Here is a 12,474-nt window from a genome sequence, read left to right as displayed (position 1 = left end):
TTAGAACAGCGTTCCCCCTCGACAGAGGAGAGAGAGTAAAACATCTTTATTTTATTATATGGCGAGAGTAGTGTGGGAGGAACCCTCAGTTCAGGGTCCCTAAGATGATTCCGGCGATGTTTCAAGCCCGTTGTATCACAGCTCGGAGGACCTCGGGAGGTCCGTCGCGGAGGGCATCGTCCCACAGCTCTTTGTTGCGTAGGGGGTAAAGGAGAGTTGGCAAGGGAGGAAAGAGGTTTGCAGTGCACTCAATCGTGACGTGGAAGATTGTGGGCGAGCTGCCACAGCCAGGGCAACGATTTGCATAACAGTGTGGGTAGAATTTATTGAGAGAGACAAGATTTAGAAAAGTTGCGGTTTGTAACTGGCGTAATGCCACTGCTTCCTCCCGCGAGAAGGACGGCAGTGGTGCGGCGTGGGTGCGACGAATGCGTGTATAATGGCGGTGTATGTCTTTGTAAAGGAGCAAGGGATCCCCCCACTTTGAACTAGTCGCCTCACCACGCCGAGTCGCCCGTAGGGAAATTTCTCGGGCAACCGCATGTGCGCGTTCGTTACCCGGCAGCGAGGTATGACCAGGGGTCCAGAGTAAGTGGATGCGGGGAAGTGTGGTTGGCGTATTTTAAGGGATCTGTTTGAGAATTTGGTGGGCCGTTCTCGGGGTGCCATGTGCTGATAGGAACGCCCGGCATGCCTGTTGCGAGTCCGTCAATATATACACTTCCTCAGGAAAACGGATGGCGTATCGAATTGCAAGAGCAACACCGAGAATTTCTCCGTTAGCGGCATTTGTTCCACGCATTGCAGCAGAGTCTCTCAGGGATTCGGTACCATCCAAAACTACTCAGGTATAGCCCTCTTGAGTGCGTGATGTGTCCGTGTATAAAGTATGTGTTTCCGGGATGTTTGCAAGCATGCGGCCAATGTATCGTACACGGGCTTTGCGCCGCCCTTTGTCATGCTCAGGGTGCATACTACGTGGCAATGGATGAATACTTAGTGCTTGGCGTATCGCTGACGACAAGATCGTTGGACGGGTTTCAGACTCAAGGGGTGGGCAGAGTATCCTAGCCGTGTGGTGAATCGGATGGGGTCGGCTCCCTGTGCTGTGTTGCGGCGTAGGTCTTGTAGGACCACCCGCACCTCGTCAGATGTGATGTCTGCATCGAGCAATTCGTTCGCCTAACCTACATAAGGATAGTCAGGGTACTGCGGCGGCGGGCCTGTGGGCATGAAATGCTTCTCTAGCTCTCTGAGGAGTGTCGAGACATCGTCCCTGTACTCATGAATTAGGATGTGCAACTGTTCAAATGTTTTTCCGTTTGTTGTGGTGGGATCTGTGAGTGAGCGAAGAATCGACCACGTTTTTGCTGTGCTCAATGTGCCTGAGAGGCGATCGCAAAATTCTCGCCAGTTATTCCTCGTAAGGATCTCTGCATACTCCTGAGATTCCCGTGTCATTTGATCTATACGCTTCCTAAGTTTGCGGTTGAGGAGTTGTCGTTTCCATCGTCGTGTCAACCCTCTGCGGGCGTTCCAAAGATGAAGTAAATGCGGGTCTATATCTGGTGTCTCGGTTGTGGTGCGCGGTGTGCTCGTGGTGGCCTCTACATCTTGTGCGAGAGAGTCAAGCCGGCGTTCGTACCCTTAGCGCTCAGATGGGTCCTGGCGACGTTCCCTGAATTTCACCCAATCCGCTATACGCACATTTCGCGCGGGCCTGCGCGCACCCCGTAATGACAAGGTGGTCGCCACAATGTAGTGGTCATTACCAAGGTGCTCCTCTAAAGGCCGTGCGCTACGACTGGGCCAGTATTGCGCACGAAGGTAAGGTCAGGGCAGGTGTCACGAGATACGCTGTTGCCCATCCGAGTGAGGTGCTCTGGGTCGGTAAGCAGTGTGTATCTCATGTTACAGATGGCATTCCATAAGCGGGTCCCTTTAGCCTGCGATTTAACGTAACCCCATGCAGTATACGGAGCGTTAAAGTCGCGGCCACCACACACCCGTCCAAACCTACCAAATTCTGTTAGTAGGTGCTGAAAACAGTGCGTTCGCGAACGGGGGGAACTGTATGCATGAGCATAACAGACTCTCGCTGCGTTTACCTTGCGTAATTATTTCCAATATTTGGTGAGGAATGTCAATGTTAGTGGTATGCATGCGACATGTAACATGTTTCGAAACTAAGGCTCCTACAAGAGGAGAAACACCCGAGAGCGTGCTGTAGCCGGATAAAGAAGGGGTGCAATTGACTTCCTGTAAGAAGAGGACATCGGGAGGGTTTGTGGATGTGGCAATATACTGATGTAGGGAACCTCGTTCTCGGCGGAATCTCCTACAATTCCACTGCCACACCACTAGTTCCTCCGCGTTACGCGGCACCATGATCATCGCGAGAGGAATCGGGCGGTCCTGCATAGGGATGTGGGCGCCGGGTGCACACATTTGAAGGTTGCGGCCGAGAGCCTTGGTCGGAAAGCGCGCTTTCGTTGTTACCGCTAAACTCAGAAACTTGCATGCGTGCGAAAGTGCACTCTACGCATGAGTTCACTTGCTTCGTAATCCCTATTTGAAGGGCCTCCATTTGGCGTTCTATCCTGTCCGGAGCCGCCTGCATACTAGTGCTCATGTCTGCCACCAGCGCGTCCATTTGCTTTTGCAGGCGCTCACAGCGCGCCTCCATGTCACGACGTAGGCGGGCTATTTCTATTAGAGGATCGGGATTTGGTAACGAATTGGTAATAGGGGAACGGGTAGGGAGAGATTTACGGGGCGGAGCGAGCTGTGTGGGACCCTCCGCCCGACCTACCTCCCGAGGCGCCTCTATTGATTGCTGTTTTCTTCTCCGGTGTCCGCTGCACCCCTGAAGGGACCAGGGTCACCTTGTCTCGGGCGTTGGTCTGCAGGGCCTTCTTGTAGGGTTGTTGGGAAGATGGGGAAGGAGGGCGCTTCTCTGGGAGGCGCACCGATGCCTCGCGGTATCGGGACCAAGACTTGAACTTGCGACGGGATCTCGAACGGGTCTCCGACCGGAGTTTTCTCGTCTCCTTCGTTGGGCCGCGCGACGTTCGGGTCTCCGCCGTATCTGTGGTAGTGGTCGGGTCGCTGGAGGGTTGGAGTTCACGCTGCTCTTTTTCGAGAGCTTTCCGCACCCAAGTTTTGTCAGTGTCTGCCTAGCACGCCGCGGGCAGTTTGGATCCGCTGTAGGGTGGGTCCCGTCACAGGATCTGCAGTGTGGGGTGCACGGATGTGACGGGGTGGGGTTGTCAGTCCCGCACGTCGCGCAAATGACCACGTGCGGCGTAGGACAGTAATCAGCCTAATGGCCGAGCTTGTGACATATCTTGCAAACCAGTTGGCGGGGTCAATGGGGGTAGCAGCGGAGTTCTGCACCATAGAAACGCACGTAGTGAGGCACTTTATGTCCTTCAAATGTTACCAACGCAACGTTGGTTTGACCCATCATTCGTGCTTGAAGCATTTGAGTTCCAGGAGCCACAAGCTCATCCACTAGCTTGGAAGACGGTGTACCGGGCAAAAGACCAGGAACAATTCCCTTGCATGACTTGTCTAGGGGCCGCAAAATATGTCGTGATGGGATAGACCAGCTGACCAAGGTTCAGCTCCCTCACCTTGTACAATGCGTCGGCTACGTGTGACTGGGGTGTGCTGACGATTGCCAAGTTCTGCTGAGGTCGCAGTCGGAATGTGATGTCCTGACGATCGTCGGTGGTCAAGCCGGCTGCACTCCATAGAGCACTGGCGAGTTCTGGGCGCGTCCACTTATTGAGACAAAGTCCTCCGTGAGGCCGCCGCAGAATTATCTTTTATCGTGCAAAGGAAGTTGAGGCAGGTTCTGATTCCGAATTCGCTTGCGTACGGTAGGCTGGGAGGCGTCCGGAATGCCCAAGATGTTCTCGGAGGGTTGTGTCTTAGCGCTCGTTTGACGGATGCGTCGCTTAGGGCCCGTACATGGTCAGTTCGCCAGTCCGTTCCGCCCTAGCCCGCCCGCGTGCGGAAGCCCAAAAGGCGGAAGGTGTCGCGAAATTCGATGCACGCTCAATCCGCACGACACGAGCACTCCTATTGGGCGACGCGGCCTGTTGACAGCTGGCAACCGTTCGGCGGAGCAAAGGTGTTCAATGTTGGCAACGACCTTTGACAGCAGACGACACTGGCATATTTTTGCAGATGTGGCAGTGGGATTTAAAGTTTCCGCGTCCCGATGAAAATGCGATTCTAGGCTGCCACATTTTGTTCTGCAGCCGTATATGCTGCATTGGCACCATCATCCTTCTTCGAAACATTGCACAGTCGTCTTCTGCGCCACCGCTTACAGATGTATTGCAATCGCATCACGTCGCCGCACGCGATGTATTCTCGGATGATTACTTTCAGCGCGCGCTGTCTATGCTGGTTGAACAAAACCTCATTAATTATCCAACGTGCAGCGTTCTGCGTCACGCGAAACTGATAGTGTCGCCGGAAACGCGGTGGCGCGGTTTCTGTAGTGCTAGTGACAGCTTGCAAGAGTACGGAACACACGCACATCTGTCGCGGAATGCATTTGCGTAGGTCGCCGAGACACACGTTTTTACCACTGAGCACGCGTGTCAGCGTCCGAGTACAGGATACGCTTGCTCGTGCTTTTTTTTTCACTCTGCCAATTTTATGAGATTGCTTAAAGCAGTTGGATGCATGGAATGCCTTTTCCTTTTTTACAGATATAAAGGCACCGAAGATGAGGCATGAAACATGCACCTTAGAAATTTAATACTTGCTGCTTGTAAACTTTCTACACAAAATATAAACTTAAATATGTGCTCAGCGATGAATGAAGTTCTCACCTTGTGCAAGAAGGTTGTGCATAAGTGGTTAACTTCATGCAGCAAGGAATTGAAGGTTAAGCAGTGAGTGTACAACTCACTATAAGTGGCTTAAAGCAATATGTATGTGTAGCAGTGACCTTATGCAGATATATGTATATTCATGAGATGTTTCCAAGGGGAGCATTTATTTGAAAGCATATAACTTACATTGCTGATAAGAAAACTTATTTTGAGTGAAATCGAACAAAAACATTCTTTCTTGCCAGCCTTGGTGGCCAATATGTTGCCACCTTACTACTTAACATACCTAATTTAACCTTTCAACAATGTACAAACATTACCAAAGCGCACAAAATTCAGCAGTACCTTGACAGGCATGCTCCCTCTCTCACCCATGGCACCAAACAAGGATGTTCGACTTGAGACTGTTTGATACTGTCAGCATCATACGTGCGTGTTCTATTTTGATTGCTCTACATATAAAAAATAAGCTCTACTCAGGTTATATGAGTTAGTTGGGCATGGGCTGCATGTTTATGTATTTATGCAGTAACAACCTAGCTAGCTCATGCACAGCCATGTTTTAGGAAACTGAAAAATGCATAGCCTAACATAAACAGCTGGCCAGTGCCTGTATTTATTTAAAGCAAACCGAGATTATCAAGTGTAGCTTAGCAGTGAGTTCAGTGACCTCTTGCGGTGTAAAAAGTTGATATAGTTAGTAGTTTTGTGTTTGTCTTTCTTAATTAGTTGCTGTTTTAACATGCTCATTACAATGAAATGAAGGCACGTAGGGCAGAAGACAGGGCCACACAAAAAGTGAGGAAACATTCATTGCCATTTTTTTATTTCCACAACAAACCAGCGAATAGTTCCTTGGGTTCAGTTTTGTGAATAATGCACAAGGTGTTTTGCGACAAACTGAAAGATTGTAGTGTTCTATTGCCTATTCACTATTCGGGTAGCCAAATGAATGATACTCCCATTAGCACTGTGAGAGCACAGAAATTTGCAGTCAAGAGGCCGTAGTGGCTCAGCCTCTGTGCCAAATGTAAAATTGTTCCAAAAGAAAACATGCATACTGGTGAATTGGGTATGCATTCACATCTACTATTCAAATCTACACAGAACAAGTAATCTTTCATTCCTTGGCGCATTTCTCACCATTGTACAGACTTTTGTTTCAGTGCTGTGTGTGTGCAGCAATATAACTTGGTAAATCAAAGCTGTGGTTATTCAGTACACTGAAGGCAACTTTGCGTGTGGGTTGGATAATATAATGCTCCTACATATGGGTCAGCTTAGTATTATCAGCCGCTTTGTTTACTAGTTCACTGTTACGCCTGAACTATACGGTGCCACTGGACAATGCTGTATCCCTGCAGGCGTTCTAGAACAGCTTGGCTATGCACAAACAAACAACCCTTTACATCGCACTTAAATTAAGGTGGTGTAGATTTGCTGTCACAATGTGCCTGTAAGCATAACTGCCAAGCATTCAAAAAAGTGTTCGAAATGAAAGGGTGGATGCTCAGATTTGCAGGTGTGACGTTTTATACTTATAGTGCAAGGACACACCGATGAACAGGAACGATACCACACAAATCCTCGTGTTGTGACCTCGCAGTCACAATGCAAGTAGTTTTCTGTGGTTTTTAGCTATAAACATGTGAAGCAATCTGTAAATTCAAAACTGTATTAAGTAAACTGAGACGCCATGAAAAGCAACATAACACTAACGTGTACACATTTTTTTTGTGACATCAGCTCTTTGTGGTGCAGGTCAAATATGTATACACACTATTTGTAGCTGAAAACAGCATGCATAACATTTCGAGCTCAGAATGTTCAATGCAAAAGATTTTTAATGTGTCAGACATACATATGGTACCTTGTCCAATGCTTTACACACAGATTGCTATTCTTGGCACAACTTCAGTAGCACATTCATAAGGGACTACTACATGCAAAATCCGTTTTGCACCTCTCCTTTGATATTCTACCCTCCGACATACAAGTACAGACTGGAATTTTTCTTTATGTCAATATTTAAAAGGCAAACAGGTTTTTGGCATCACATGTCTTAATCTCCCACAGAGGGCACTTATTGCATGTTCTGAATGTGCATTAATTGCCGATGGTATATCTTCTAATGTGAACATAGTTTGTTCGACATAGTTTTACCTGTTTATTTTTGAACTTACCCAGAAGTTCTCTGCCCTAATTGTATATACCTCCTTCATTACTGCTATCTGTACTGTTCCTTCATTAGCGCAGTAAATGTTGTGAAAGCTGGTAATAGGCAGCCTATCCAATATAAACAAGGAACTAGCAGGCAAGGTAATCACGACAAACCAGCTGGGACGGTGGTACTATTGTACTTGTTTTCACTTGTGATGGCACAAGTGTTCCCACTTGTGCGGCTGGATGGTTGTGACGGATATGCTCACGAAGGTTTGGGTCATTCACATTTCAAGGGATGAGGAACTGTTACATACGTGCATCATCTTCCTCTGCCTATATCAATGACTTAACTATATGTGGCAGGTTTACCTGTGTGATTATTGGTGTAGCTGAAGTTATGTATCACACATAGTTTCCGCGCACTACCAAATTGGCGAAAAGCATGCAGGAATTGGTCTTTGAGCTATTGGTTCAGTGGTGGCTTTCCACTAAACTGACTGTTGAAGAGGCAGATTTCACTTCATCGAAAGGCCCATGTGAAAATTAGCCTAGAACTCATGACGCCAAATACTGTCACCACGTGTGACTGAAGAACAACATGTCACAGAACAATGAGCAGTGAAATTAATCTCACTAGTATGCAAAGAATTGCAGCTGCGTTCAGTATTTCACTGCTGGTATACTAAATACAAACCTTTATTTGAGTTGTTTGGATGGCATAATCAACAAGATCCCTCTAATAAGCTGTGGCAAAAGCTAACTAAAAAGCTGCAACCCCAGGTACTGCATTGGCCTTAATTATGCATTTTCACATGCAGTGAATACAGTTCTTAAATTGGTTTACATACAGGTATGAAATGTTGTAACTGCACCATGTGATAAAATTTCAATAAGATTATCTGAATACCACATAGAACATCTTTAATGGGTATAGTTGGTACAACGTGCCTTGATATTAGAAGTTGTGTTGTTTTATTCACACACACATGCACATAAATGCAAGGTACACATATATTTGTGTTCACATGCTACTGTGTGCATCAAATGAACAGCACCACTTATACTACAAGCCATAAAGACAAATAATTTTTTCGTACCAGTCTAATTCTATTAGCTATGCAGTGATTTTTTTCTCACATGCAGCAACTCAACTCCGTGCATAAGTTAAGCTGATGTTGCTAATCTAAGCTAGACATGGGTGTCATGTCCAGAATATCATAAAATAAAGAAGTGACCATGCGTACAGGCCTAAAATTCATGGTTTGGCAATATCTTGTCTGGCTGGGTAGCAAATTTCTGTCAAAAAAGAACAATTCAGCACACTGACAAAGCAGTGCGGCTAACATAATATAGGGAGCAGACACTCTGCCTGCAGAGTCACTTAAATATTTTGCAAGCAGTTCGTGCTCATTGGCTGGCTTCGGTCACATAACTAATGCTTACATAACTGTGAAAACGCGTGCTCAGGATAAACTCATAGCAGCCAATAGGCACTTTTTAAATTGTGATAGCAGCTGACTTCTCAGGGACAACGCACTGTGGCCATGAGCATGCTAAAGAATGACAAGAGGCGAGGTCCCCCTTTCTATACTCTGGCTGCGCAGCTGAAGGCGGTTCAGTTAGTGAGTGGAACCGTGGCCTATCGAAAATAAAGATCAGTCAGATAGCCATTATAGCGTCCAACATCCCGCACCCACGAATGATAGGTAGCACTAAACTTACTGGCAGATGAAAGTGCACTGGAAATACGTTTAATGGACATACTATATAAGCCCAAGTCAGTTTAATGCACATTATTTGCTAATGACTGTTGGCAGAATGAACATGAGGAAAGAAAATAAAGCACCTATCAGGCACACAATGCTGGTACTTGTGCTATTCTTCGCTTTAAACTAAGGGCTCGTGCCAGAACAGGCGATACGAACCAGATAATCAAGTAGGGTGGATAAACAAAGTAACCGCAAACTTCCGCTTACCCAATTCTGCCTGCATTAGTAACGTGACCGTGGCTGGCCAGTGAGGAAGAAGTCTGGGCATAATTTCTTTCACGCAGTTCTGCTGGCTGCTAGCAGAATATTATATAACACCATACCTGTGACACTTACTTACTTGTTACTACTCGTCCTACGTGTTCATTTTTACATTCATATTGCTTTTTGTCAGCAAGCGTAAAATTTTTAGTTAATAAGAAAGTAGTATCCAGTTCTTACCTATAACATATTCATCTACCATGCCACTGGTGTCTTCACAAACAGACTCTGTGCTTAGTCACTAGTCAAAAACAAGAAGCTCAGATTTTCGATATGTAAGCCGCTTGCATCACAAAATATAAAGCAATTTACTTCGTGAAATCTAGAAATTCTTGATCTTCACACTAGTGTCCACATTATGAAAATCAAGGCTGCCAGAAATTTGCATTCATGACATTAGTGCTCTCAGGGGCGTCCACATTTCACGACAGCGCTGAACGTCTTGACGTGTGCAGTTATTATTATGTTCCCTAATTTCCCCCCACCGATATAAGCATCTTCAACCGTGCAGTAACAACTTTTGAAAGAAACGATAGATGTACGAAGCAGGAAAGGCCGGTGTGATAGGGCTTATCTGTAAGGGTACTAAATATGAAAACGCGATCGGCAACACTTCTGCACAGTTCACTTCTGAGCAAACGCACATCGCGTAGAACGAGCACTTCTACACCCCGCAACGCTGCGACACATCGCACATATATATCACGGTTTGTAGCTTGCAAACGCACTTCATAACAGCAAGAACACAGCTCGAACGTCGCGGTCACCTCGGCGCGTCGCAGCCGGCAAAACGGCTCACGCGCAGTATAGCACACGCGGAATGGCAGCGATAACAAAGCGATAAAAAGTTATCGTTACTGATCTTATCATTACTTCTGAAAGTTGCGAAGGGCTGGCGTTCACCACTTCGCGGCAACGATCCAAATACACAGAACAGAAACCAGTCCTGTTCGCTGGGTGCGCTAATCGGACGCTACTTATTTCGCCACGCACTGAACATGTGTCCTGCTGCTCCGAATGCACTTGTATGTGATGGACTTCTCGTTTGCGACACGCACGCGAAGCACGGAACAAAAAATCACGAAGTCGACGGCTTCAAATATTTCTTCCGACGCTCTCGTAAACACAACACACACTTCCGGCGCTCCGTCTGTTTCTGTTGGCGATCGCACGCACTGATGAGGTCTGGAAGGGTACACCGGCTTGCTGCTTTCGATTACTATCTGCTTGGGTGCCAGATAACTAGCAAAAATCAGAAAAAGGAGAGAAAATAGACTGTTTCTGATGCGGCTGTAGCTTAGGCCTTACGTCCCCGCTTCGCTTCGTTTTGAGCACGCGCCATGTTTGCTGTGACGACAGCCGAACCATCCGCCTCGGACCAGCCAATGAGAGACGAGCAGGCGTGCGGACGGCAAAGTTGCGACCCCTCCTCGCTCACCAGTAGAGAGCCATCAGCACGCGGGCGGACGAGGGCGGAACGGACAGGCGGACTGACCATGTACGGGCCCTTATGTATGACTATCTTCCAACAGCTACCTCCGTCGTTGTCAGTTTTGTCGTTGTAAATGTTTGTGGGAGCACATTCCTCCCTCCTTTCCCCGGTCGTAGTGTCCACCTCTCGCTGTTGGAAAGGAAAATTGGCGACGATGGGATCGGCGGCCACTCCCGCGGTATCCATCTCGGGCGTCTTTGTTGTTGTTGAGGAACGCGCGGCGGCGTTCTCCGTCGCCGATTGCGTCTTCTGCTCATTGGAAAATGACGTTACGGTAGATAAATGCTCCATCGAAACAGAGCGGTGAATTGGCCGAAGGCCCTTTGCACGCCCGTTTAGAACATGTGCATCAGAAGAGCTGGTCGCTTGGCGCTCTTGGTTCATGGTGTAGAAAACACGCCAAGGCAGCTATGGCCCCGGCAGGGGCAGCCCTCGGCACAGGAAGATGCTGCGCTTCTCAAGAATGTGCTGTCGATGAAGCGTAGTAACCGCACCTGTTCAGGGCCGCGCTCTTCATATAAAAGTGTAGGCGCAAGTGTGGTGTTGAGTGTAGGAACTTTCATGAATACCCGGGGGTTGTAATACACTCTTAAACAAATGTACACCCTTTGGGTCGTATCTTGCCGCACCAATAATCGTCATCTGTCTTGCTTGCGTTTCCTTTCTTGAAAACGTTGCGCTCGTTACTTTCCTGCAGAGAGGAGGAAGAGGAGGACGAGAAACATTTATTAAAAAGAAAGGACAAGCAGGTGTCTTTCTGCTTGTGCGGGAGGCGCCCTTAGTCCAGGGCTCCTGCGGCTCTTGCTGTCTCCCGGGCCCGCCGCACCAGTTGCTGCTGGTTACGAGGGTCCGAACTAGTCAGCACGGCCTCCCACTGCTCGGGTGTGGGGTTGGGTATTTGCGGGGCCGCCTTCACGTTGGGGCACGCCCATGTGGTGTGATATAGGGAGGCGTAATCATTGCAAAGGGGACATTTGTATGAATATAGTGTAGGGTGTATTGCGTGCAGTCTGCTTAGATGGAGGTATGTGTTGGTTTGTAGTTGTCGCCATGTTACGGCGTCTTCACGTGAGAGGGTCTTGTGTGGAGGCGGGTATTGTCGTCTGTTCATTCTGTGGTGTTGTAGTATGGCGTTGTATTGTAAAGGTACGGGCTCCATGGAGGCGGCCGTATCCCTGTCTTGTGGCGCCCGGGAGGCATAAGCTCGGGCTACAGCGTGCGCACGCTGATTTCCACGGGGGGACTCGTGTCCTGGAGTCCACACTATTTCAACGTCCGGCAATTGGGAGACTTGTTTGAGGAGTCGGTGGGCGATTGAAGATATTCTGCCTCTCGCGTAGCTACGGCAAGCTGCCTGGGAGTTAGTAATGATTGTGACGTACTCGTTGGTCGGACTAGAGGTGATGGCCAAGGCGATGGCTGTCTCCTCCGCTACGAGGGTGCTGGCAGTGCGGACCGTCATCGAGACCACCTCTTGTAGGTTACAGTCGACAACGCTGGCCGTCATGGCTGCCTTTTGGGGGTACTGCGCGGCATATGTGTATAGTGTGGTGGGGAGACTGCCATATTTTGTCTGTAGAGTTTTTGCGCGAGCTTGGCGACGATCGGCATGATGTTCCGGGTGCATGCTTCTGGGGATAGGGGCTACCTTGATGTGTTCCCGGAAGTTGGGGGCCAGATGAATTGCTTGTTCGTGGCCTTTGCCGTGTGTGGGGTAGCCTAGGCGCGCTAGGACTGTCCTTCCTGTTGGTGTGAGAGCTAGTCGTTCTCGTTGGCTTGTGAGGTGGGCGTCTATAATTTCTCTTATAGTATTATGGACTCCTAGGGCTTCAAGCTTGAGTGTCGCTGTTCCTGCAGTGCTCTGTCGTGCTGATAACGCACATGCAGTTCGTGACTTGGAAGTACTGGGCTCGTAGCATTAATAAAAAGGAAATGC

The 12,474-nt window shown here is 48.3% G+C and overlaps 1 protein-coding gene across 1 annotated transcript in view; it reads left to right on the top strand.

The window, feature by feature from the left end:
* The window catches only part of LOC142578485 (beta-hexosaminidase subunit beta-like), a 73,367-nt gene that overhangs the window by 44,298 nt on the left and 16,595 nt on the right, over nucleotides 1–12,474 (top strand). Inside the window, exon 8 of the mRNA XM_075687868.1 lies at nucleotides 808–848. Coding sequence (XP_075543983.1) covers nucleotides 808–848 — 41 coding nt within the window. The remainder of the gene's footprint in view (nucleotides 1–807; nucleotides 849–12,474) is intronic.

Source organism: Dermacentor variabilis, chromosome 4, assembly GCF_050947875.1.
Source record: "Dermacentor variabilis isolate Ectoservices chromosome 4, ASM5094787v1, whole genome shotgun sequence".
NCBI classification, from domain to species: Eukaryota; Metazoa; Arthropoda; class Arachnida; order Ixodida; family Ixodidae; genus Dermacentor; species Dermacentor variabilis.
This window is presented reverse-complemented; position numbering and strand designations above follow the sequence as displayed.